A 24,496-nucleotide genomic window follows, 5' to 3' on the forward strand; every position below is an offset into this window, starting at 1 on the left:
AAGGTTTGAACTTTGGATGGTGCTGTGCAGAGCCAGGAGTCGGCCCCCTGTGGGTCCCTTTCAACTTAAGATACTCTATGATTCTAAGATGAATCTGATTCTTTATCTAAGTGAGGAAAAACCTTACCAAATATAAAACGTCTGAGGCTGAGTCTTCATGGATGACCCAAAGCACAGCTGGCACCAGCTAGGGCTATGCTACGTTTAGATACAAACAAATTTTCAGTTCCCGGAGGCTGAAATTGAAAGGAAGAATTCCAGTGCCTAGACCTCCACTGGTATCTCACAAATAATTGCATAGGCCAGATGTAATAAATGTTATCAGCACCCCAGCCATGATAGTGCAAAGAAGAATAATGGTCGATCCCATCTTCCCCTTCCATAAGGAAATTGGAAAATGTCTATATCGCATACAAAGAGACAAAGCTCTGAAATTAGATGGCAATCTACATAGAGATGGATTAAGTGTCTCATGAGCTGTCTTCTGAATTCTGAAGTGACAGTTTAGATTATTACCATGCATTGAGAAGGAGAAAAACACAATGCTTATTTTATTACTGTCTGTTCATTAGAATGATTGCTGATACCCCTTTAGGAATTACAGCAGCTGGAAAAACTTGAGACTCAGAGCAAAGTACAGGAGATGTGATCTAACACATCCAAGGAGAAAGGTCAAAACTTTTTAAGTACAAATGTTATTATTAGAGGAGTAAAGGCTGTTGCTTTCAGAGATTCTTGATGTCAGTCTTCTCCCTGATGACTACAGGGAAATAACTGTCAGAGAATGTGCAGTGTTTAGAAGTCAGTTGTCATTTTAATTCAACTGAGCATCAAATAACACAAGAATGTTACACGAATAGTTTATTTTAACAGACTATTACACTGCATTTCTTGCTCCGAATGAGGTATTTGAGCAGTACAAATACAGACATGCAATTTTACTGCTAGCACCTAATCACAGCCATGAGAATACAAACACAATATATAAAACACCCGACCCTTCCTGGTGGGTTGCTATTGTAACATCTTCCAATTTGGAGAAAACTACTATCTTATGACTGCTGCAGAACAGGGTTGCTCTGCAATGTGTCACTTACTGGCAAACCCCCAGTGCAGCTCTGGCTACTGGCTCTGGCTAATGCTGCCCATCTCCATGCAAGCAGAGCTGCAGAAGACAGATGGAGAAGCTAATGCTAGAAAAACAGATGAGAGTATGAGCCAAAATTCACTTCAGATGGAGAGATGAGGAGTTAAATAATGAAATAAAACTATAAGAATGCGTAAAGGGCATCTTTGCTCCAAATTCAGGGGAACATTTATCATGCAAATACAAAAACATTTCATTTCAGGCAGGCAATGGATGAAAGAAATTATTTGACACAAGAAAAGGCAATTGGAATCAAGTTTTTGCTATCAGATAACCACTTCAGAGATATCAAAGACTCCAGTTTTCAGCTGAACTGCCTGTAATACAAATAAAATTCCAGCCACCTTTCCCACCAGCAGTGTGGTCAGCCTTCTGCCTGAAGACCAAAGTACTAAATGATCATGAATGATCTTACTAAAGCAAGCACTGGTACTCAACACTTCAACTTCGTGTCACGCTGTATATGTGTATCTACATAGAGAGATAGATTGGGAGATGTTTTAAGATCTTCACAGTGACTAGAAGAAATTGTATTCAAGATCAAGTATTGACTTAGGAACCCAGGAACCATGGATAGGTGCTCTAGTACAAATTACGTTCAGAAGTCTTCCGGAAAAGAAACTTGGTTATGGACAAATTTAGCTCCGAATATTACAAAGCCACATTTTATCAGAACAAAAAAGCACAGCCCACATTACTCCTATGCCAAAATTGTACAAAATTTGTATAAATTTGTATAATTGCATATATATATATATAATTTGTATTATATAAATTGTATAAAATAAATATATATATACAGATATATATATATAAATTTGTATGTATATATATGTGAGTCTACTAAATAGATACACTTGAGGTATTTACGTGCCATTTGTATATAACATATACATCATGCAAAAAATAAAGACAAAGCTAGGAGACCACCGGTCTGATTTACAGGCATTCAGTCTCATGCATTAAAAAAATGCATGCATTAACTATTAATTGTGCATTAATTATTAAAATTTTCTAATATGCATTTTAAACCGTTATTAACAATTCTCATTTCACTTAGCTGATTCCTACCTCATTGGGACAGCATGCACAAAAATTCCTCAGTGTGATATGGGAAGAAACCCTGAAGACACACGGAACGCAGGAGAAATGTAACATGATTGCTAAATATAATTAACTGCCTTGAATTTGAGAAAGGTTTTAGGTGTTTTTTCTGTTCTCTCCTGCTCTTACAGTTAGTGATACTGACAGACTTCTTCTTTATATATATGAAACAGAGAAAAAGGAGTAAAATGTGTGAACTCCTCTCTACAGGCTGTGCCAATGTATCTTTACTTTAGATTCAGAAAAATTGATTCTTCTGCTTCATTCAGTTCTTGGCAATTGAAACCACAATTTTGTGATCTCTCTGCTAGCAGTGGAAGTGAACCAAGATCAACAATTCATCTTACAGGAGCCACCACACTGTAGTTACATGGTAATATTTTCAATTAATACATAAATTCATTAAAATATTTTAGAAGTAATAGGCCATTTACCATTATATATTTCAAATTTAATCACTCGTCCCTATCTTCTACTTACATACGAATATCCCATGATGTTTGACATGAAAAAGCCCAGAGAGGTGTCACTACAAAGGCCCACAAAGATTAAAGGACACTTCATGTTGCCACACCATTCAAAACATATGCTCTTGAAAAATTATTTGGATGACATAAAATGAATGAGAAAAGTGAAAAGTGTCTCAAATAAATAATCCACTAAGAGCTTTTAGAGATGTCCCTTTCTGGTTTCTGTTACCACCTACTATTTCTGTCAACACGTGCAGTCAGTTTGTCATGTGAATCTATGTAGGATGCAGAAACACCACTGTCGAAAATTTCTTACTGCAGAATTTTGCTCTCTTGCAGTTCCTGCCTTTAATATTATGTAAGTGAATTACTTCTGTAACATGTCACTGAAAAAAAAAAATAAAAAAAAAATCTAAACTTGAAACTATTCATATGCAACATCGTTCTTAAATGGCAAACATTTCAACCAGTTTCTTCTTCTGTCTGCTGATTTTTCTGGATGTGGACTTTCATATCATCTAGCACAGTGTTTTCTCCCTCTAACCACATCAGTATTTTCTCACCTCTCTTCTTCTCAAGGGATACAAATCAAGAAACTTCCAATCTCCTTAAGTTTTAGCCAAAAGAATTTCAGAGCAGTTTAAAAGTCAACACTGCAACCAATACAATTAAGCTCTTATGTGTTCACAGGTGAATAGCCAACAAAGCCCGACTCAGGCTTGTAAGGGGGCTTCCAAGGGGAAATGTAATGCTCTGAAACCACAGAGTAACCTGCCATCACTCCTCTACCCTCATGAGGTCCCTCCTGGCCATTATTTAACTCAAAACAGGAGGGAGGCAAGACTAATTACCAATAGGGATGCTGCAATTACTAGATGCAGCTCTTCAAGCTTTCTGGTTTCTTAACCTGGGGAAGAGGTGTTAAATTCAACAAGGTAAATCATGGAATGGCTTGGGTTGGAAGGGATCTTAAAAATCATCCAGTTCCCATGATGAGTGCAGAGTTCCCACCCAGTAGCTCAGGCTGCCCCATCCAGCCTGACCATGAATGCCTCCAGGGACGGGGCATCCACAACCTATCAGCAGCCCATGCCAGTGCCTCACCATCCTCTGAGTGATTTTTTTTTCCTAAAAGCTGCCTGAGATGTGAGGGGTACAATACAGGACTTCACTTTCACTACAAACTTTGTTTTTCCATTCTCAGAAAAATACTAGCATCCCCAGTTGGTAAGTACAGACTTCAGGCATTTCTAAATAACAGCACATTTGACAGTTACAAAACCTGTCAAAAATAGCAGGTCTAGTAGGACTCCATATCTGTTACACCAAATTTAAGCTCCTTGAAATCCTTGTGTCAAACAATAGTAATACTGTTGTAAATTCCCCTTCTGCTAGCTGAGCATAAATTTGAGCAGGGAGAGGGAGACACAAAGCATGAATCAAACCTATAGCACATCTAGGTCCTTGAGTACCTTTTCCTTATCACTCTTAGTTTTCTGACAAATGCCTTAAATGTTGCTGCCTTAAAAGTTAGCAGGTGGGAGTTCTCTGCTAAGAAAGAGGTGAAAATATTTCATAACCAGCCACTTTAGTTTCAATAAGAATAAAATCCTCTAGTAATTTCATTTTTGTTAATAGAAATTTATAGATATATAACAATGTACTTATCTATAAACATTTACACACCCAATTTCCCTTTTTTATACATACATGTATAAAATATATAAAATATCTAAATAAAATATATACAAAGACATCACAACCAACATTTAAATAACAATTGTAACATAGAAATTCAGAAACTTTCTGCCACCTTACCATAAAGAGCCTTTGCACTTGTTCTGGAATTCTGCTCCCTCTCTGCCTGAGCAAATGTTGGTGAGCCATAGCCACTAGAAGGAAAAATTTCAGGTTAACTTCTGTATGAATGTGATTTCTACAAAAACACAGAGTAAAACTTTCCCACTGCGTAGGGCTATACGTACCTACAATGTTTGCAACAAAGGAGATGCTACTGGATACTGGTTCTGCAACATAAGGAAGCATGCTTCACTTGGGCTGGAAGCCCTCCTGTGCTATTTCTTGTTAACAGCATCACGCACAGTGGGGGCTGTGACACATCTAAATACTACCATAATGTAAGTAACACTGATTACTATCAAGTAAGAATAATGCCAAAGACTTGATAACATTTTGCCTCTTGCTTATGTACGCAAGTGTTGTTCTTAACAGTTTCAAGTGCTTTTCATAAAAGAAACAAAAGGAATATCATTGTCTACAACAAATGGAAAGACAATCCAACATTCTTCTAGCATAACAACAATAATGAGTCTTGTACAAACTTTTGCATTAGATTAGGGCAATTCTCATTAATGGTGTAAGTGAGCCTAGTGCCACACTTCTGACACAGGCAACATCTTCCTATCTCAGAAAAGGCAACACTTCCAAGGAAAGCAATGGTTGCTCACTTCTGTTTTCTGGGAAATTATATTTTCTCACAGATGGAAAGGGCAGCCTCATTCTCGAGGCACAGGAATACTTTCACTCACAGCTAGCCTTAAACATCTCAGTCAGATGAAGACATCTCTGTGTCATGTCATGATTAGATTGTGGCTACAGCAATTTATTTTTCTGTGCCAGATGACATCACCCAGTAATATAGCTTTACTGTTCCACTAATACAAAAATCAGTCAGATGATATCTATTAGTTTGGTCCCACAGTTTGGAAGCTGCATGCTCTTTTAGAGAAACTGCATTTGTGTTATTCTATTGAGCTCTAATAATCATAGCTCCACTCAGAATGAAAGCATAAGGAAAAAATACAAACTATTTTTCTGTCCATTGAAGGAAAATCAAAGGCATAAACTTACTTGATTTGAGAAGAATAACTTCCATAGCCACCAGGAGGGGTATTTGATATATGGCCATTCATTCTTATCGTCACTTACTGAGGGAAATGATCTGCAAAAGAAACAGCAGTAAATGAATTGAAGTCTCTAAAGAGATGAAGGTTTAATACAGATGTAATCCAAACCTAATGAGAAAATTATGGTTGAAATGTGGAACCAATTGCATCAACAAACTCAATTGTTATTATTTTTATTGCACTGAAGCCTTAAAGACCTATTACAGAACTTCTCCCCCAGTTGTAATTTGATAACTTTTTCTTCAAATAATTTGGTAAATTAAGCCATTACAGCAGTCTCTAGGAATAACTTTTCAAATAAAAGGCTGACTAAACAGAGAACAACATCTGCTTCAGAAGTGAACAAGATGTTCCAAATGGTAACTTTAATAATCAAGCATGCTTGACTTTCATCCACAATTCACTTATCTGAATACAACTTTTGAAATGATATTTTGATGCTTATTACATCTATAAAATGTATCAGATGGATTGTTAGAAAGATGCATTATCAAAGCAAAACACAATTGTTAACATAGAAGGAAACTTTGTTAGCTATTCTGGGACTGAAATAAACCCTTTCCTTTCTTTTTTTTTCCTTATGTAGCACATAATTTCCTGAAAGGTTAGTATGCCAAAAGAAAACTCTCATGTAACAGTAATTCTGAAAAAGCTATGATGGAACAATTGGAGGAACACTTTCTTGCTTAAATGTCATGGCCACTGAAGTCAAAATTGACTCAGGAAAGCGATTTTCATATTACAGTTAACAAGTAATTATTTAAATTCATAATGGGCAAATATACTTTCAGATATGTGTGTACGTGTCTGTATACATATACAATCACAGAATGGCTTGAGTCAGAAGGAACCTTAAGGATCATCAAGTTCCAATTCTCCTGCCACAAACAGGTCTGCCAACAGCTAGATCAAATACTAGATCAGATTGTTTAGGGCCCAATCCAACCTGGCCTTAAAAACCTCCAGGGATGGGACATCCACAACCTCTCTGGGCAGTCTGTTCCAGCACCTCACCATTCTCTCAGTAAAAAAAGCCTTCCACCTGACATCTAATCTAAATCTCCCTTTCTTTAGTTTTAAACCATTTCCCCTTGTCCTATCACTTTCTACCCATGTAAAAGTTGATTTCCCTAATTTTTAAAAAGTCCCTTTAAATACTGGAAGGCCACAATGAGCTTTCTCCACAGCTTTCTCTTCCCTAGGCTGAACAAGCCCAGTTCCTTCAGCATGTCTTCATAGGAGAGGTGTGCAAGCCCTCGCACCACCTTCATAGCTCTACTCAGGGTCCTCTCCAAAAGCTCCAAATCTTTCCTGAGTTGGGATCCCTGGACTTAGATGCACTACTCCAGCTGGGTCCTCATTAATGCAGAATAGAGGGGTACAATCCTCTCACTCTCCCTGCTGGCCTCCCTCCTCTTCTGATGGAACCCAGGATACTGCTGGCCCTCTGGGCTGCAAGCACACATTGCTGGCTCATGTTAAGTTTCTCATCTACCAGAACCTCTAAGTCCTTCTCAGCAGGGCTCCTTTCAAGGAGTTCTTCTCCCAGACTGTATACACATCTGGGATTACCTCAACCCAAGTGCAAAATCTTGCACTTGGCTTTGTTAAACCTCATTAGGTTCACATAGGCCCACCTTCAGAGTTTATCAAGGTCCCTCGGGAGGACATAATTCAGAGTCATGAATAGAATTTTAACTCTGCAAAACAGTCTAAAGTATGTCAGGTAAAGCATGTATCCGAAAGACACTTCATTTCCAAATGCGAGCACAACCTGCTTTGTTGTACTAAAGCCATTTTACAATCAGCTTATGTTCTGAATCACTGTCAGCCTACTGCCTTACTGTAAGTTTTCTTCTTGGATTACAAAGAATCAGCAGCCAACTGACCTATAATGCATACTATATTTTGTACCTATGTGCTCTGCTGCTTTCCTCTTTCATGCAGAAATACAAATCCAAATCAAATTCTGTTCCCAGCTCAAAGACTTCTGTGATTTCAAGAGACTTAGGAAGCTTCTTTGGTCTTCTGCACTCAGCACAGAATCATTTCTGTATCTTTCTAACCTGACATCCTCTACTTGCAGATGCAGATAGAGATGCAGATAGGAAAGGTAGCCAGAACTGAGCCATACTGATGGAGTGCCAAATGTTGTCATGGGGAAGTGTGGTACTTCCTCTGTAGTGAGCATATACTTTGCACTTTAGCTTAGAATCCCTCTCCTCCCCCTTCACCCCTACCTTTAAACTTCTGATTGCTTTTTGTAAAACATTTTTGTTGACAGCTTGCTTTCATTTCTCCTGTGAGTTAACAAGAACGTATCACATAACCAACATGATGGTGTGCTTGGCTGATCCAAGCTACTGTTCATAGAATGCACTACTTACTAGCTGTTTAGAATAAAACACTCTCCACGCTGAGTGCTGTCCACTTTATTAGCAATTATAACATTTTGGAAGCATCTTGGATTTGTCCCACGATTTAAAAGAATATAAAAACTGATTTTTTCATCAGGATGTTCCAAGTCATCATGCACTCCTTGTTCCATTTCAGAAAATACAAAGGCCAGAGCTCTTTGCATTGCTGTTGTTTAAGTCATGCTGCCATTAAACTCTTTAATACTACATATTGGCTATTAATTCTTATCATCTGCCAAAAATGTTCAACTTTAATACACTGTTCAACAATTTACACTTGGATTACCTTCCTAAGAGTGATCAAGTCCTAAATCTTACACAAATTATATCCGTTTCTTTTCAGTATCTCCAATTTCACATACTTTCCACATATACTTTTATTAAGATAACTCTTACTACATACTCCAGACCACTTTATAAGCTGTGATTTTTCAAACCACAAATTTTGCAACTACTCATCTTAAAGTGACATCTGGAAAAAAAATACCACTAGTTTTTTTAGACTCAGAATGACTTTGTTCCTCTGACAAACTAATTTTTCTTAATCTGCAACATGCTAAGTTTGCTAGTTGTACTCCACTTTAGGATAGTAGTGAAACTTTATAAGTAGAAGAAATGTAATAACAGAACTCAAAGTTTCAGCCTGTGAAATTAGCATAGCATACTACAAGCTTTAAAGCAACAATGAACTGGAAAAACAGATTTTTCACATTAGAAGAAAACACATCTCGACTAAATACTTGTCAACAGTAAGGTGTACCACCACTCAGCACTGATGAATAAAAGCTTTAAAACTGCACCTGGGATCAAGTGATACTGAAAAACTGAAGTTAGGAATTGTGTCTTTCTCAAAAAACAAAACAAGAAACAAAAAAAACCCCAAAAAACAAATAAAATAACAATGTTGAGCTAAGTATGCTAACTAAGCACAAAAGCTTTATGAAGTTTCAGCTGCAACAAAATGACACATGCTTTTTGATTTGTGTAAAGCCAACAGTATTTCCCATATCCCAGTGAAAGAAATTAAACACTTATGAAATGTCAAGGCTACTACTCTGGTAGTACAATACCTCAGTCTTTATTTCCCATAATTTGGTTCAGGAAAGCTTCTGAATGAATAAAATTTAACTCTTTACAGACCTTATTTTAGGAAATCAGCAGTATTGAGAACTAATTAAAGTTACCAGGCTATTTTATCTCCTTCAGACTAAATATTTCTGTTAGGAAAACACACCAAAGTTTTATTAAGTGTTTTACTGAGACAGAAGACAAAACCATAAAAGCGTAACAGAATGTGCAGTGATTTGCTTACTGTGCACTTGCATGGCTTTCTTTGCTGTTACATCCCAAATTGTCTTTCAACTCTTACAACCTCACAGTCCCACAGCAAAAGTTCAACTAGCACACACCGCTAAGCTTTCGTCATCCAGGAGTCTATTAATAAACTCTGCTTCCTCCTTATTCTTCCCTTTCACCTCAGCCCAGCAGTTCACAGTAACATACGCCAATGCTGCAAACTTTAAGATAAACATCCTTCGTCATTAACTGTAGAAATCCTCTTTAAGTTGACCTGAAGTATCAACAGTTTACTTGTTAGTATATCCAAGCATGGTCGTGCCCTTCTCAGACTCTTGAAAAGAAAATAAGGCCTTCTCTGAACTGTAAATATTTTGAAACAAGAAAACTAAAGAAGAATGTAAAAAGAAAAGAGTAACCATGAAACCAATAAAAATAACAAGATATAGAGTTACATGTTACAATATCTATATAAAAGTATACTATAATGATATAAAAATCAATGTCATAAGAAAATAGGAAATTCCTTCGTACAAAACAAAAACAAAAGAATACTAAATACTTCTCTGCGACTGAAGGAAAAGAATCCACCCAGAACTTTACTGCCACCATAAGCTTTACTCTTGGCAGGATTCATGTATATTGTTAGTAAGCAGGAACATAAATGACAAAAGGTCCGGCTTTTGTAACTGATAAATCATTTCGGACAGTGATGTACTTTAGTTCTTCAGTTAAGAGTTACAGGTGGTCTGTTGCCAGGTATAGGCAGTACTGCACTGCTATAGGAGATGATTTCATAAATATTCATAAGAAATATGCACAAATACTAAAATACTCCTTGCCTTCTCCACCTTACAGCACAGCATCCTAGTGAAGGCAATAGAATTTGTGTGCAAGAGCAAGCTGACACATAGGCGACTCACACGTTCTGCCATTAAATTTCCAGAGAGGAGTTGGAAGGTAAGAAAATTGCTCAATTTATTTTAAAAGCACCTTTTCTAGAAGGGCAGAACTATTTAATTACAAAAAAAAAATGAGATATAGGAGACGCTGGTGCTCTTTTCCACTCATCCTCAATCAATCAGTCCTACCTAGCAATGGATCACAACATCAAATGGGGAAAAAAAAGAAGCAGTTCAAAGGTGCAGGGTTTTTAGAAACGATGCAAAGAGCAGGGAGGGTTAAGGAGAGGAGGATGCATGGGAAGGAAGAGGAAAGCCGAGAATGGCTGAAAGAGTAATTATCTACCAAGTAAGAAAATGTTATTAGTAACAAGTCATTGTTATTGCAGGCCCTCAAAAAAACAGAATTCTTCCTCAGCCAGACAATAAGCACAAACTGTAACTCCAGCCTAAACAAAAACAAGTGGACATTACAAGGTAACCCCTAGCTGCAGCAGATCTCACACTGTATCAATGTCAGAAAAGGACACTGTCTCTCCACACTTTCCCTCCTAAAGAATTAAGGAGCAAAAAAACCAACCTCCACGAAAGACAGATGAGTCCACGCTACCTTGTAACTCACAGCAGCCTGAATAAAAATGCCTAGCGTTGCTATTCCACAGCACTCAGTGCAGCTGTTCTCACTTGCTTTTAATTTCTTATATTTTACCTGTTTTCCTCTTGAACTCACCTGCTTCACCCATTTGCACTTTCCATGTTACCCCCCACGCTAAATTTTGAACCATTTGTATTTTTAACTCACTTGCTTCTCCTCACAGAGGTCATTTCTTTGGCTATTTCTTATATTTTTATATTCCTGTGTCGTCTTGCATTTACTTTCTTTCTCTCTACCCTGTTCCCCAACCACAGATTTTACAAATGGCAGTCACAGACAGACTCAAATGAAATGTTGACACTGCTCTCTGCCTCAGGACTTGTTTCAGATAACAACCAAGAGCAAACACGCCTTTTGCACTCTGTTCAGCATCTTGTGTCAAGATAAACATCAAGATGTATACACACATAAGTAGGCTTCACTTCAGAAAAGATCAGTGTGCATTTTCCATCCTCTGCACACTGCTATCAGAATTTCTCACAGACAAACCACACCTCTCTGGGCAGGCAGCAGCTTCACAGTATCCCATTTTCCATTTTCTATTAAGGGGATTTGAGTATCCAAAGCACATTCAAAAAGACAATGGCAAAAATCACACAAAGACTTCAAAGTGATGCAGTTTCAAGCCAAAAGACTTGGTCTACTTTCATCACTAGTCTGCCTTTTAAGGCACCCCTTGTTAATGATGGGTGGAGTGGTGAGAAGCTGACGGTTGTTGAGAATAGGTACTCTGATATGTCTGAGTGTCAGAACTACAAGAAAATATGCTAAGCTCAACATCCACAGCACAATCATTTTGAAAATACTCCTACTTTCAGGTCTTCTTTTTGGCTTCTTCATAATAGGGAAAGTGGAGTGGGAGCATTTCAATAAAGATGAATGATTATCATTCTGGCCAGGAAGGAGACAACACTGTGTGACAGGACATAGCGCTACCGAGCAGAGATTTACAAATGCATTCATGCCCTAAGAAAAGGGCAGCAGAAGAGTTCAACCAACACTGCTTTTTCACTGCATTTGTCTTTATACACACTTTCTTCAATTTAGCATTTTTTCCTTCTATCCTTCAGTAGGATTATGCTAAATTTATCATGACTAGTCTTCTCAGCAGGATAGGCAAGATACATTCATTCAGAAAATTCAGAGACAAAATCATCAGTCAACACAGAAGACAGTGTATGTTAATGTAAAACTAGTCTTCAGAAGAAGCACAGTTAACTAGAAGTTTTCTGCTGGGAAAACTAACAAGATAAAAAAGTACCCCTTCAATTTTCCTTTTGTTGCTACGACATTTTACAGTGATTTACTGTTAAGGAAACACTCTAACTATACAGTTATGATAAGGATCTTTTATTCGGAGGAAGGGGAGAAATATGGAGCTCAAGAGGAAGAACTGAATGAATAACCTTCAGAGAGATCCTGCTCACAGATCTGGCTCTTTTTATTGACACACTAATAGAGAACCTGGTTGCAAACAGGTTCTTATTCAGGCACGGTAACCTATTTCCATTCATTTCACCCAGGCCTGGGCTATGATTTATGATTAGTCATACTGAAAGAAAATAGAACAGATACTTTACAGCTTTACAGACACAAAAGCTGCAAAAGCTTAAAATCCCTGTTGTAACAAAGGAGTGTAAATAAATAGGCCAGCATTAAAGCCACCACTCACTGCTATTTATAATTAGAGAATTAACCAGCCCATCTAAGGCACGACGAGTATTAATTAGCAAATTAAGGATAATTATGCAGGTCTTACAGAAAGCGTCAGACAACTGGAAGAGCAGCATCTTGTGCAAAACAAAAAACAATCAAAACCCACAACACACACAAAACCAAAATATGTTAAAAAACACACAACAACAGATGCAACAAGCACCACGGGTACAGAAGAAGAGCCTAAAGAGGAAGGTGTCTATGGTTCATGAAGTACTTTATAGGAGGAGGCAGAAAAATGTAACTATAATGTACCATTTAATAAGTAAATAACTAAATATAGTTTTATACTTCATCACACTGACTTTTTTTCATTATCTCCCTCTACTCCTTGTGACAGAAGACTACAAACTAGATCATCAGCTTTCAAAAGAGGGCACTCCAGACATTGATTTGAATACTGGTTTGCAGCGTGCCATCAGCAAACCATCAATCTGACTTGCAGAAGGAGAGCTTATAAACGATATTAATTCTGTTATCTGAATATTTTCTTGCATCTATGTACTTGTACAAATGTTAAGAAATTATAAGAATTTAAAAAAAATCCAAAGTTAAGACATACTGTAAAAATAGCAATGATACATGAAAACAAACATGAAAATGGCTTTAAGTGTTGTCTGTTGTTGTTTAAGATAAAATTTTCATCTTAATCTAGATAAGAAATGAATGAACTCCCAACATGCTTAAATTGCTTCTTACTGTTCCAAGTTACCAGATGAAACTGGATTAACCACTTATCACACCTTATTTGCAAGTTTAACAGATTTTATTTTAACAATAATAAAAAAAAAATCTAAAACAAAATTAAAATTAAACAAAATAATTAAAATAAACAAAAACAACAACAACAAAAATGCTGATTAACTCCTCAGTCTTCCCAGTTAAGAAAGGCCTTCTGTTTCACTTAGGTCAAGTAGTGTGTAATCAAGGCAGCAAGTAAACCTTCTCAAAGCTGATATGCAGGAGCTCATGGCTTTAGATAAGATAATTTAAAACAATAACCACCATCACAACGTTTGGGGTTTAAACAAGAAATGTTGAAACTCAGGAGAGTTATCATATTCTCAGAAGTAATTTTAAATATTCCTTGAGTATTTTATGCTGCTCATAAAAGTTTCTATCTCAACTGCCACCCAGTCACTGGACTGAGCATTATCTCCTGTATTTTTCCTTGTTAGCGGGAAACATCATGAGAAGTGGACTGGACACACAGTGTCCATAATAGCAAGGTAACAACAAAAACAAAATGATGGGGACTTTCAGAATAAGGCAGTAAAGAGAAAAGGCAGAAGAAAGCAAAATTAATTTTTAAAGAGAAATGGAGAACAAGTTTCACTAAAAGCTATTTTAAGATCTAACATGGACTTCTATAAAACCTGTTCAATGTTCCTATCTGGAAGAAACAAAAAATCCATATTGCTGTCACACTAGAAAGATGAGTGAGCTTACTGGGACGTTCCATTTAATGCAATAAGAATACAGTAAGACTTTGTGTTACTGAAAAATATGCACTGGAAAGATATGTGTTTCAAGGAAATATCACTTTTTTTTTTTCTCTCCTTGTAATTCAAATACCCTCTAGACACCCTCTAGGGTTATAACATAGCATCAATTCCCACCCCACAGCAGTGAGGAGCAGTGTAGAGATATGAAAAGTGTCATGCAGTTTGTTCAGTTATACAGAACTGTGAAGCCAAGAAGTCAGAACCACGCAGCATTTCTCTGAGGCTTTCCATTCTGAACCAAGAATCTGCAACAGCAAATTCCAAGGACAGCTTCTCCTAATGGAGGGTTAAAAACAGGCATATGACTATGTGCAGTAAGATGTTTGACCTTGAGGCAGCCTACACAGCTCTCAGCACTTTGAGACACGCAATACCTCACCTGCACCCAAACATCAGCTAGTGGGGCTTATTTGGGCCAATAAACAATCTTGAACATCCACCTTTGTTTGCATGAATCTGCACGTAATCCGAAGAGACCACACTCTAATTCAATAAACAAAAGTAATTCAGTAAACAAAAGGCACTATCTTAAAAATCTAAGCATGGCTGACTGGTCCATTCCAGGGAAACAATTAGGTAGCAGAAAGTCATCAAGTGCACGAGAACGTGCTGAACTGAGGTCACAGCTGCATGAAGTCACAGCCCACCACTGAATCGACAGCATACGCTCATTACTCAGCCTTGAGAGCATGAAACCAAGTAAGACTGAGAGAAAACAGATTCTACAACTTGTGGGAAGAAAAGCAATTTAAACTTGCCATTTTGTGCCTCTGGTTTTCCTAATTTCAGTTATTTGTTTCTCACTACACAAATACACCTTCATCCTCCAGGAATTTGGGCAAAGCTCTTGCCCCACAAGCATTTCAGAAATGAAAACATATTCACCTGTTGATGATAATTTTTTCAATTACCTGATCGAGTACAGAAAAAAAAGAGTTCCTTTTCAAATCAATTAACAGGTTATTTGGAAATTCACATTCACAAAAACCTCCGATTTTAATGTCCTCAGCTACAGATTTGATTTTTAAAAGTCAAAGTAAGGAGTTTTTTGTTTGTTGGTTTCATAAATTTCAATGCCCTTACCACTAATCACTCACTAGGGTTCCAGTAAACATTCAGCAACTAAAGATGACCATGCTAGAAATCATTTTAAAAGTCCAATTATAATCAGCACAAAATGGATTTGGCTCGAATTTCCAATAATTGTGGAGCTTGAATTTTCACATGCCACAATAAAATCTGTCCAGAAATTTGTCATTGCTGGTTGCCATGTCAAATTTAACAAGGCATCACAAGAAAGCAATCCAAAAAGACTGCAACCAGTTATTTTATTCCAATTTGCTGATTCACTGAATTGAAAACATTTTTCTGAGGCATTTCCAAAGTCCAAATGTTTTTACTGATGTCAGCTAGGTTCCCAATGGAAACCTCAGTCTGGGACTGGAGCCTAATAACACCCTGCTCCCAGGAAACCTAAGGGGAGCTCTATTTTTCAGAAAGTTTCCAAAAGTCTTGAAGGAAGCCAACTTTCTAAGATCTTCCAGAAGATGAAATTACTGTTCTCCACTTAGATTTTATATTAGAAACAAGCATGTGTACAATAAGAATTTGTGGTAGGGTGGAGAACAGAAAGGGCAGGGGTTACATCAGCCATGTGTGTTAATGCCTTTTGATCTTTTCCTGCCTAGAGACACAAAGGGAAAAGTTGGGGGAATCAGAGTACACCACTGATTTCCATGCACTTCTAGAACTGTTCTAGAACTGACTCCAGTGATGTTAACATGACATAAGAAATACTCATATGACATCTTATTTTCATATATGTGGTTACCCTCCTATGGAGCTAAGAAAGAACTAAATAATCTCATTTTCAAGATGAGTCACTATTTTATGGGTCTCGTAAGATTAACAGTCATTAGAGACACTATAGGTTGGGTGCACTTCTTTTTTCCCTCCTCACTCCCAGAAAAGCACATTGTGACTTGGTACTTCTAATACATGTTACCAAATGGAGCTGTCAGACTTCACAAACAACTTGACTTTCATAGCAACGATACCACTGCAAAGTGAGTTACACTTTCAATGGAGACAGCAAAGATTACTCATTAATACAGTCCTTAAAACAATTAATGCTATCTTGAGCACTATTTCCCATAAGATCCTTCTCCTTCTGGTCACACTCATGGACAAATATACTTTCGTATATGTGTGCACATGTCTATGTATATAGAATCATAGAATCATAGAATGGCTTGGGTTGGAAGGGTCTTCAAACATCATCAAGTTCCAACCCTTACGCCATAGGCAGAGTTCCCAGCCCATAGGTCAAGTACTAGATCAGATTGCTCAGGGCCCAATCCAACCCGGCCTTAAACACCTCCAGGGCATCCACAGCCTCTCTGGGCAGTCTATTCCAGCACCTCTCTCTCAATAAAAATTTTCCCCCCACACCAAATCTAAATCTCCCTTCCTTTAATTTAAAACCATTTCCCCCTGTCCTATCCATGTTCTTATAAGCTGAGCTCTCTCTCACATACTGTAGGCAACTAAGGAATCTTGTTCATTAAAAAACTTCAGCAGCTCCTCACCAATGATTTAATTTTGTTTATAGAGTGGTGTTGCCCATACTGCTATATATTTTCTATTTCTTGAGAATGAGGATAATTTTTCCTTTTCCAGAAGGCACATTAGATAAACTTTAAACTTGTACCCATTTTCAAAGGAAAAATATTTGTCCTACACAAAGCCTCCATTCAGAGTCCCTGTTTTTACTACAGTAAGAAAAATAGCTGTGTCCTGGATAATTTGTCCATGTATGCCAATAAAAGCACATTGGATTAGAGCCAGCACTTCTGGCAAGCACCCAAAGACTTCTGAAAACCTATGAAAAGCTGAACTCTTGTTTTCTCTATTTTTTATCCTTTTTTCTGTACACTATTCTCAGTACTTATTACTTATTTACATCAAATATGTCTTTATACTACTGTGAGAATGAATTAAAGGAGGAAAATTAGTCTAAAGAATAAAAGAAATGCTTTTAAAGAAGGTCTCACATGAATAAAAGCTTTCAGATATCTTTACAGGTTTCAAGTCTTAAGTACATATTTTCTTGAATTCCACTCTATGTAAAAAAGATAAAAGATACTGAAGTACACATATTCATATTTTAGAGGCAGATATAATTAACAAACATACTGAAAAATATGCTTAGGAACCTACAGTTCCATGTAGGACTCTGATCCAGATGCTTGCTGTCAAACCTAGGGCAGAATCTGTGCAGAACCAAAGTGCACAGGAACCTGATGGAAGTTGTTGGAAACTACTCAGATCACAGAGGATTATATTGTGCACAAGTACTTTCCCCACATCCAGTGTTTTTCTAAACAGCTTCACAGAATCAGAAAATTGGGCTGAAAAGGAAAGAAATCATCTCCCATCCTAAAGATAGGAACAACTGTGTCAAGGCACTTTCCAAAAGATGCCCAACCTCTCCCTTGGGAACACCAGCAAGAGAGGCTAAAAGCCAAGCCTGGGGATCTCATGGGCTCACTACTCTTCCTCTTGAAAATGTTCTCAATAAATACTCTAAATCCTTGCTGCAGTTTAAATGCACTTGATACTGCTTCTACCCACAGCATGTCCAAGAAATACATTAGCTTATTAATCGTAAAAAATAAAAGGTAATAACAATATACAACAACAATCAGTGCTAGAATGGGCTTATAAAAAAAAATCCTCTTCCTCAGTCTTGCTTGATAAAGAAGAGCTAGGTCACTGTAACCTCCTCTATCTTTTATAACTTATAATGCATATCAGCACTGCAACAGGCCTACAAAGATGATGTCTCATGCGCACCATCTCACTTGTTTTTCCAACTAAGCTATCCAAAGTAAGCAGACGTCAACTTCTATTTTCCCAAAGGAGCCCACAAGGCAAGTTTTTAGGGGGAGGAAAAAGTATTACTGTTACTTCATCTATATATTATCTTTCATTATCTCAGTGTTTTTCTAAACCATATCCCCTTGCTTCTTCAACTTTGCATAACCTCTTCTCTTTCCTTATATTGTTTAATTCAGCCTTTCGCTTTTCTCCTCCTTTTCCTTTTGTACAGCAGTATTTCAAGAAAAAAAAAAAGAAAAGTACAGCCCTTACAGTTCTCTCATGATCTCCATGGCCTTTGAGCAAGTTATTCAGCTTGCCATCAGCATCATGACTATCCTCATCTGTCTGACTGGGCTGGATGACCACAGAGACAATTAACACTGACAGCTATAAATACCATATTTCCCAACAGAGGTTGAAAAAGCATTGGAGAGGAGGGGTTTTCTTTGTAAACAGATTTTGTAGTTTATATTTTCCAACTATTGCTTTAAACATTTTAAACATTTTCTTCATGAACCAAGCAGGTAGTTTTTAAGAGACTTCTTTCCTCAAACTGGTATTTCACAAAAGGCCTGGGGAACAGGGGTCCATTCTTCTGTTTCTCACCCACTACTGAGTTGCACTCTAAAGAACAGACCTAAATGACTTTATAAATTCTTTTGCTCTCTCCAGATTTGCCCTTACTGTAACATGAGTATACTTCATATCCACATTCCTTCACTGATGTGCTCACTACATTTTATTGCAAAGAGGGGCCACAAGATTATAGAAAGCCTCCATGATGTGCTGTCCATGAGCAGTAAGTTCAATACCCATAGCCAAAGGCATTGGCACAATTAATTTCTAGCCAAGCTAACTACCTTTGTGCCCTTTATGGAAGGGAAAACAGCATGGCTGGAGTCCAGCACACTGAAGGTGACATTTCAGCAATGTATACTTCCAAAAAATATGCTCCCTTTGCTATTATTCAGATTTGTGACTCAGTTCTTCCAAGCGGAATTGAATCACAGGCAGTACCAGCCTCTTGGGTGACGTTAATGGGAGATATACGTGCCCATTTTTTTCTAAAAGCAGCGTAAGAAATAAAACCAGGGCCAGCTAGGTGCTCTCATAGCCCAGGGACATCAAAGATTACAGGGATTACAACCTGTTTCCTGCTTCCAGAATGCTCGCTTGGGCTAGGGTCCTGCCTGCTTTCCAATCCCACTACTGCAGCAGTACCTCTTGAAAATCTTGTGCCCAAAATAAAAATGGGAGCAGGTGAGGCACAGGTGAGGCCTGTGGGGACACAAGCACTCTTCTCTTCTGATCCTGAAGGACCCACACTCAATGGGTCCTCTTCTACCCCACCAGAATTGCAGTACAGAACACAAACTGAATCACATCTGGTTCTGCAAGGGCCTTGGGAAGGTCCTCAGTTTGGATACTTGGCTAAAGAAAAGGCACACGGAGTTTCAGCTGACAGCCTTGAGACATGCTAAAACCAATATAGATTTGTAGAAAAGATGACTAATGGTTCTTCGGGGATGAGGAAAAAGTGCATGCTCTTTAGGCTCAAATAATGGCATTCAAGGCAAATAATCTTGAAACTATCACTCTTGAAAGACCGTGTCCCTATTTTCCTAGTATGGAACAAAGCAACTCAGTTTAGAAGAATTCCCAAAATATCTGCATGCTTCTGCAAGGAACTTTATTAAGTTCCTAAATGACTTTATAAATCCTTTTGCTGACTGTGGGGAGGGAGAGAGTGTTCATTATCATGTAACAGAAATCCCACCAGGCATCCTAGTATCTCCTGCTGCCCAGGTGAGCACCAGAAGCTTCAGTGTAGATCACAGCTGGGCTTTGGGCTCGCTCCTCAGACTGCACAGAACCTTCCCCTCCTTGGAGTCAACTGTTCCATGGCAGCTAGAAGCAGAAGCATCAGCTTGACAGCCACCACGCTCTTTCTAAACCTGGTGCAAACTGGAGGCTCAAGCAACACCAAACATTCACTTTACTTGTAATTAATAGCAGAAGTAGCAATGTGGCTGCAGCATTCGTTACCAGAGGGCTCTGGCCCACCACCAGGATGAAGTGCTCCAGGAGCACACAGGGCAGCAGCAGCAATGCCCATCCTTTGAAATTGCTGATATTCATGGCATAGCCTTTTCTCAGCAAAGAAGTCAAAAGTACCAAATTGCAGCAGATTGCACTTTCAAGTGGTTAACCAGCAAGTCTTTAAATTGTGCTCTCTACATGATAGGAAGGATGCTCTAATGTGGCTTTTTTTGAGAGGAGATGAGACACTTTTGGACTTGCTCCTGAAATGGAAGAGTGGGCAAGGTGATGTCATGTACTTTGCACTTCCTTAATAATAGGCTGTTCTTACCAGCGTTCCTCTGTGTCACGCTTTAGCGCACCCCGAAGGAGGATAATACACATGATGCACAAAGCAATATACAAGCTAATGTCAAACTGACTACAAATGCTTTTCCAGAGATGATTTCCAAAACCGTCCAAGCTGAGGCAAGGAACGGAAGAAATCCCTCATTCATGAGTCAGGCTGTTGGCCCGAGCACAGGGTGCTTCATTAGTCAGAAACATCTTTTGGACACCCCCGGCTCAAGAGCAGAGAGCTACAAGGAGGGGAGGAAGCAACCACAGCTTCAGGTTTGAGCACTTCCACTCCTCTGTGAAAGAGATTGCATAGAACTTGAGGAATTTGGGACATATTTCAAACCACAGGGAAACTGCAAGCAGCAGAATGAGTTTTTGAGTATTTTTGAATTATTCTAGAGAGAAACGCATCTCTAAACTGTGATATATTTTGCCTACTGTCCACATCTCACAAAATTAAATTCAGCTATGTACCTTTCTTCCAAGCCTAAAAAGAAAGGCAGTCAAAAACCTCACTCCCACCATTTTTTAAATTTATTATTATTATTGCATTTCTTAAGATCCCTGGCTTATTGCATGCAGAAAACAAACACTGGAAAGGTGATTGCTAATACAGGAAATACTTGAAGCTACAGCTCAATACGTATAATCAAATTTTTTAAAAAGCAGGAAAAGGAAGTCCGTAAGGTTATCAAAATTCTTGAAAACCCTGTTAGAGGACAGGAAGGAAATTTCAGAACTATTTAGAGGTAGGATGCAAAACATTACTGAGACGGACACTGCTTGGAAGCTGGAGTCATTTTTCAATCAACTACACAATATGCAAACAGTTAACATGAATTAGAAAGGAAAGAATTTTTTTACAGGAGAGCATCAAGAGACGCAAACCAGTTTCTCTCCCCATGAAAGCTATCATTTCTCTTTTTCAGTCCTGCCCTTTCCGAAGAGTGGAAGGAGGGTGAAGGAATCATAGATTAATCAACTGCCCAGATTCCATCAGACTTTTTTAATTACTGACTTTGAAAAACATTAACATTTCAGGAGAATCAGGGGACTTGCATACAGCAGGATGATTCTCAGAAGAAAAACATAGTGTGAGTAATATTAGTGCACACGCTGATGCAGTCAGCTGGACGTTTTTGTCATCTTTAACACTCAGTTCCAAATGCCTAAGTAAATAATTTATTTCAACACAATATGTTTGTTCTCAGGATTAAATCCCACATTGAATAATTTGAGCACTACTGCACATGGATTATTCTGCTCAGAACTCCTGAAATTGCCCAATTCAAAAACCTAAACCAGAAGAGGCTGGCACTCTTCAAATACTCCAAACTCACAATGAAGTTTAAGAAAGGAAATTTACTCTTTCCAGAGATTTTCTATCTCCTTCTTCCTTCTCTGCTCTTAAAAATATGCCCCCTGGCTCCTCCTCAACACCTTTGCTTTAGACATAAAGGAAAAATACCTCAAGTGCCAATGTCAGGTTGTTTGAGAATGGAGCTTCATAGTTTTGACAAATTTAAGAATAATAATAAAAAAAAGGAGACTGTGAACTGCAGAGCCTGTTCCTATTTTAAGCTGCTAGGCCAAGGTGGAACAGAAGTTCACCCATTCTGCAGCTATATCAGTGTTTCTTTAAAGATATTTTATTTGGGGATGGTGGTTACTGTGCTATATACATTAAAAAAAAAAAAAAAAAAAAAGTAGAGGTAGCATTTGATTTTTATTTGTTTTGGCAACCACATACAAACAGTCTCTGGGAAGTGAATTAGTTAGATGTTAACTGTTATAAGGTTGCAACTAGAAACCGCCCAGGTTCGGTGAGGGTTCCACGGAGGTAAAGTTTAATTATTTACAGTTTATTTCATGACAGACTAGATTCCAAGGTTATGTATCACCAAGAATGAATATAAGTCACTGGTTTCTATTTTTGTAGTGCGGGCATTAGCACTTAGCAAGAGCAGCAAGGTGAGTAGGAGGAATATCCACCCTCAAATAGCAGAAAGAGATGGACTTTATGAGCTAGAAAAATACTAGAGGACAAATACATTTGTTCAGAACCACAGAATGGTCTGGTCTGGAAGTGATCATCAAGTTCCAATCCCCCTGTCACAAGCAGGGTTGCCAGCCAGTTTTAAAAGTAGGTACCTTCCAAATGAGAAGGATTGACGTGTTACCACCTGTTAACTGTTACCTGTGCCCACAGCAGATGCCACACACCAGCCCTTGAGTGACAGCAGTTGGGAACTCATGTGGCCAAGCCCCGCCATGGGGTTTTCCACTACAGAATCCCCTCCCGAAGCACCCCTGTAAGCACACACCCCTTGAGCCAAGTCCAAAGGTTTCAGAAACAATACACCTGGGAGCAGGGGCAGCTGACACTGGCTTATGAAACAACAAAATGACACACATGGCTGGCAGGGACCTCACCAGCCAGTTCTACCAAAGCAGACCACAGCTGGAGGGTGTACCCAGTAGTGCAGAACGACCTGCTTGCCATCATCCTCAGAGGCAAGGGAACCTGAAACTGCTGGCTGTGCTTTCTGGTTTGGGCTAGATGTCATCTCAAGTGCTTCTGGATTTGTATGTTTATTGCAGGAACCTTCATAACCCTAAAGGTATCACCCACTCCATACAGGAAGAGACTATTTCTTCCCACTCTCCTATAGTCAGGGAAAAAAAAAAAAAAAGAAAATTAAGGCAGAGTTCAGGCCAGTATTTAGGCTTTCTGTGGCACGGCTCATGTGGACAGCATGTATCACTGGAGCCAGCACTCTTCATAAGCTCCCAGGGCACGGTTTGGAAAACTTATAAAGAGGATCCAGGAAAACTCCAAGTGGCTCATGACTTGACCAAGGCTTCAGTCTGGGGATATGTAAGTTAATAATACTGGTATTAAAAATGCAAATGAAAAGAAAACAATCTTCAGCATCCATCTTCCAAAAATAAAGGTAGTTTCAAATCAAATATCAGGTAACTAAAGCAGATATCAAAGGTATAAAACACATCCCAGAACTGGGTTGATTTCACTTTCAGTCCAGTATTTGTACCATGTTAGATTTTTACTTACTATTCAAATTCCAAATGTATATGATTCTTTATCTACTTCACGGAAAAAAAAAAAAAGGAAAAAAAAATCAACAAAAAGTATGCTATGTACTAGTATCTGATATACACTGAGCAATAAAAACACAAACATTTATGAAGGTGCATATCATTATAGACAAGCAATGATATGCTTATGCCACGTGACAATAGTAACAAAACAATGTGTTTCACGAAGAATGAAAGTTCAGTGATTCGAAAGCATAACAAGTCAACTGCAAAATGAATAAAATATGGATGTATCACTAAGATAAAATCTTTTGTAGAAAGTTTTATTCTAGTGAATAAGTGGGATCACTATGTTGTTACTGGGCTGTTTTTAAATGGGCATAAAGGGATATCAGGAAGTTAATGAGCTATCACAGATGATAAAAAGGCTACAAATTATTATTATTTTTTTTAACCTGATTTTACCCCCATACACGCCACTTCCATATCTTTAGCACTAAACATTGCAGCTTGCTCTCTTTTCAGGAGAATTAAGAACAAGAATATTAAACAAAATTCATTCAAGATACACACATAGACCTTTATTCCTAAGATCTATCAGATGTACAGCAGTGACCCTTAGAATATCAGTCTACAAAGGTTTTAAGTTGAAAAAGAAAGACACACGCTTAACTCCCCTCTATCTTTCAGCTTGTAAATCACCTGTTCTTCCTGACTCTACTCCACTCACCAGTTCTTTGACTTGCACCATCTACTCTGTGAATTCATTACGTTTATTGGCCTGGTATATATTACAGAATATTTAGCATTTGGAATGACCTCTGGAGGTCATCCAGTCCAACCTGCTACTCAAAACAGCTTTGAAGTTTGCCCAGGATGTGATCTATGAGTTGTATTATGCAATCAAAATTGGATGTACCGATCACAATTGTTTTATAATACAATCATTATAATTCCTCAAGCCATAGTACAGTCAGAAAGTGATTGACAATTAACTCCTGAGTGCCAGTAAAATAAACTCTCCCATCTTGGTCTCACA

At 38.1% G+C, this 24,496-nt stretch overlaps 1 protein-coding gene across 5 annotated transcripts in view; it reads right to left on the bottom strand.

Moving 5' to 3' along the window:
- Positions 1 to 24,496, bottom strand: part of EPS8 (epidermal growth factor receptor pathway substrate 8) — a 131,894-nt gene that overhangs the window by 48,613 nt on the left and 58,785 nt on the right. For 4 of the 5 annotated variants that reach the window (XM_048933993.1, XM_048933997.1, XM_048933992.1 and 1 more), the window contains exons 2-3: positions 5,593 to 5,683; positions 4,540 to 4,613 (exon numbers count right to left, since the gene is read on the bottom strand). In XM_048933993.1, the coding sequence (XP_048789950.1) occupies positions 4,540 to 4,613; positions 5,593 to 5,654 (136 nt within the window). In that variant the 5' untranslated portion in view covers positions 5,655 to 5,683. Of the gene's footprint in view, positions 1 to 4,539; positions 4,614 to 5,592; positions 5,684 to 10,843; positions 10,867 to 24,496 lie in introns of those variants that run through there. The other variant, XM_048933995.1, reaches the window with a different exon arrangement.

This window comes from Lagopus muta, chromosome 1 (assembly GCF_023343835.1).
Source record: "Lagopus muta isolate bLagMut1 chromosome 1, bLagMut1 primary, whole genome shotgun sequence".
Lineage (NCBI taxonomy): Eukaryota > Metazoa > Chordata > Aves > Galliformes > Phasianidae > Lagopus > Lagopus muta.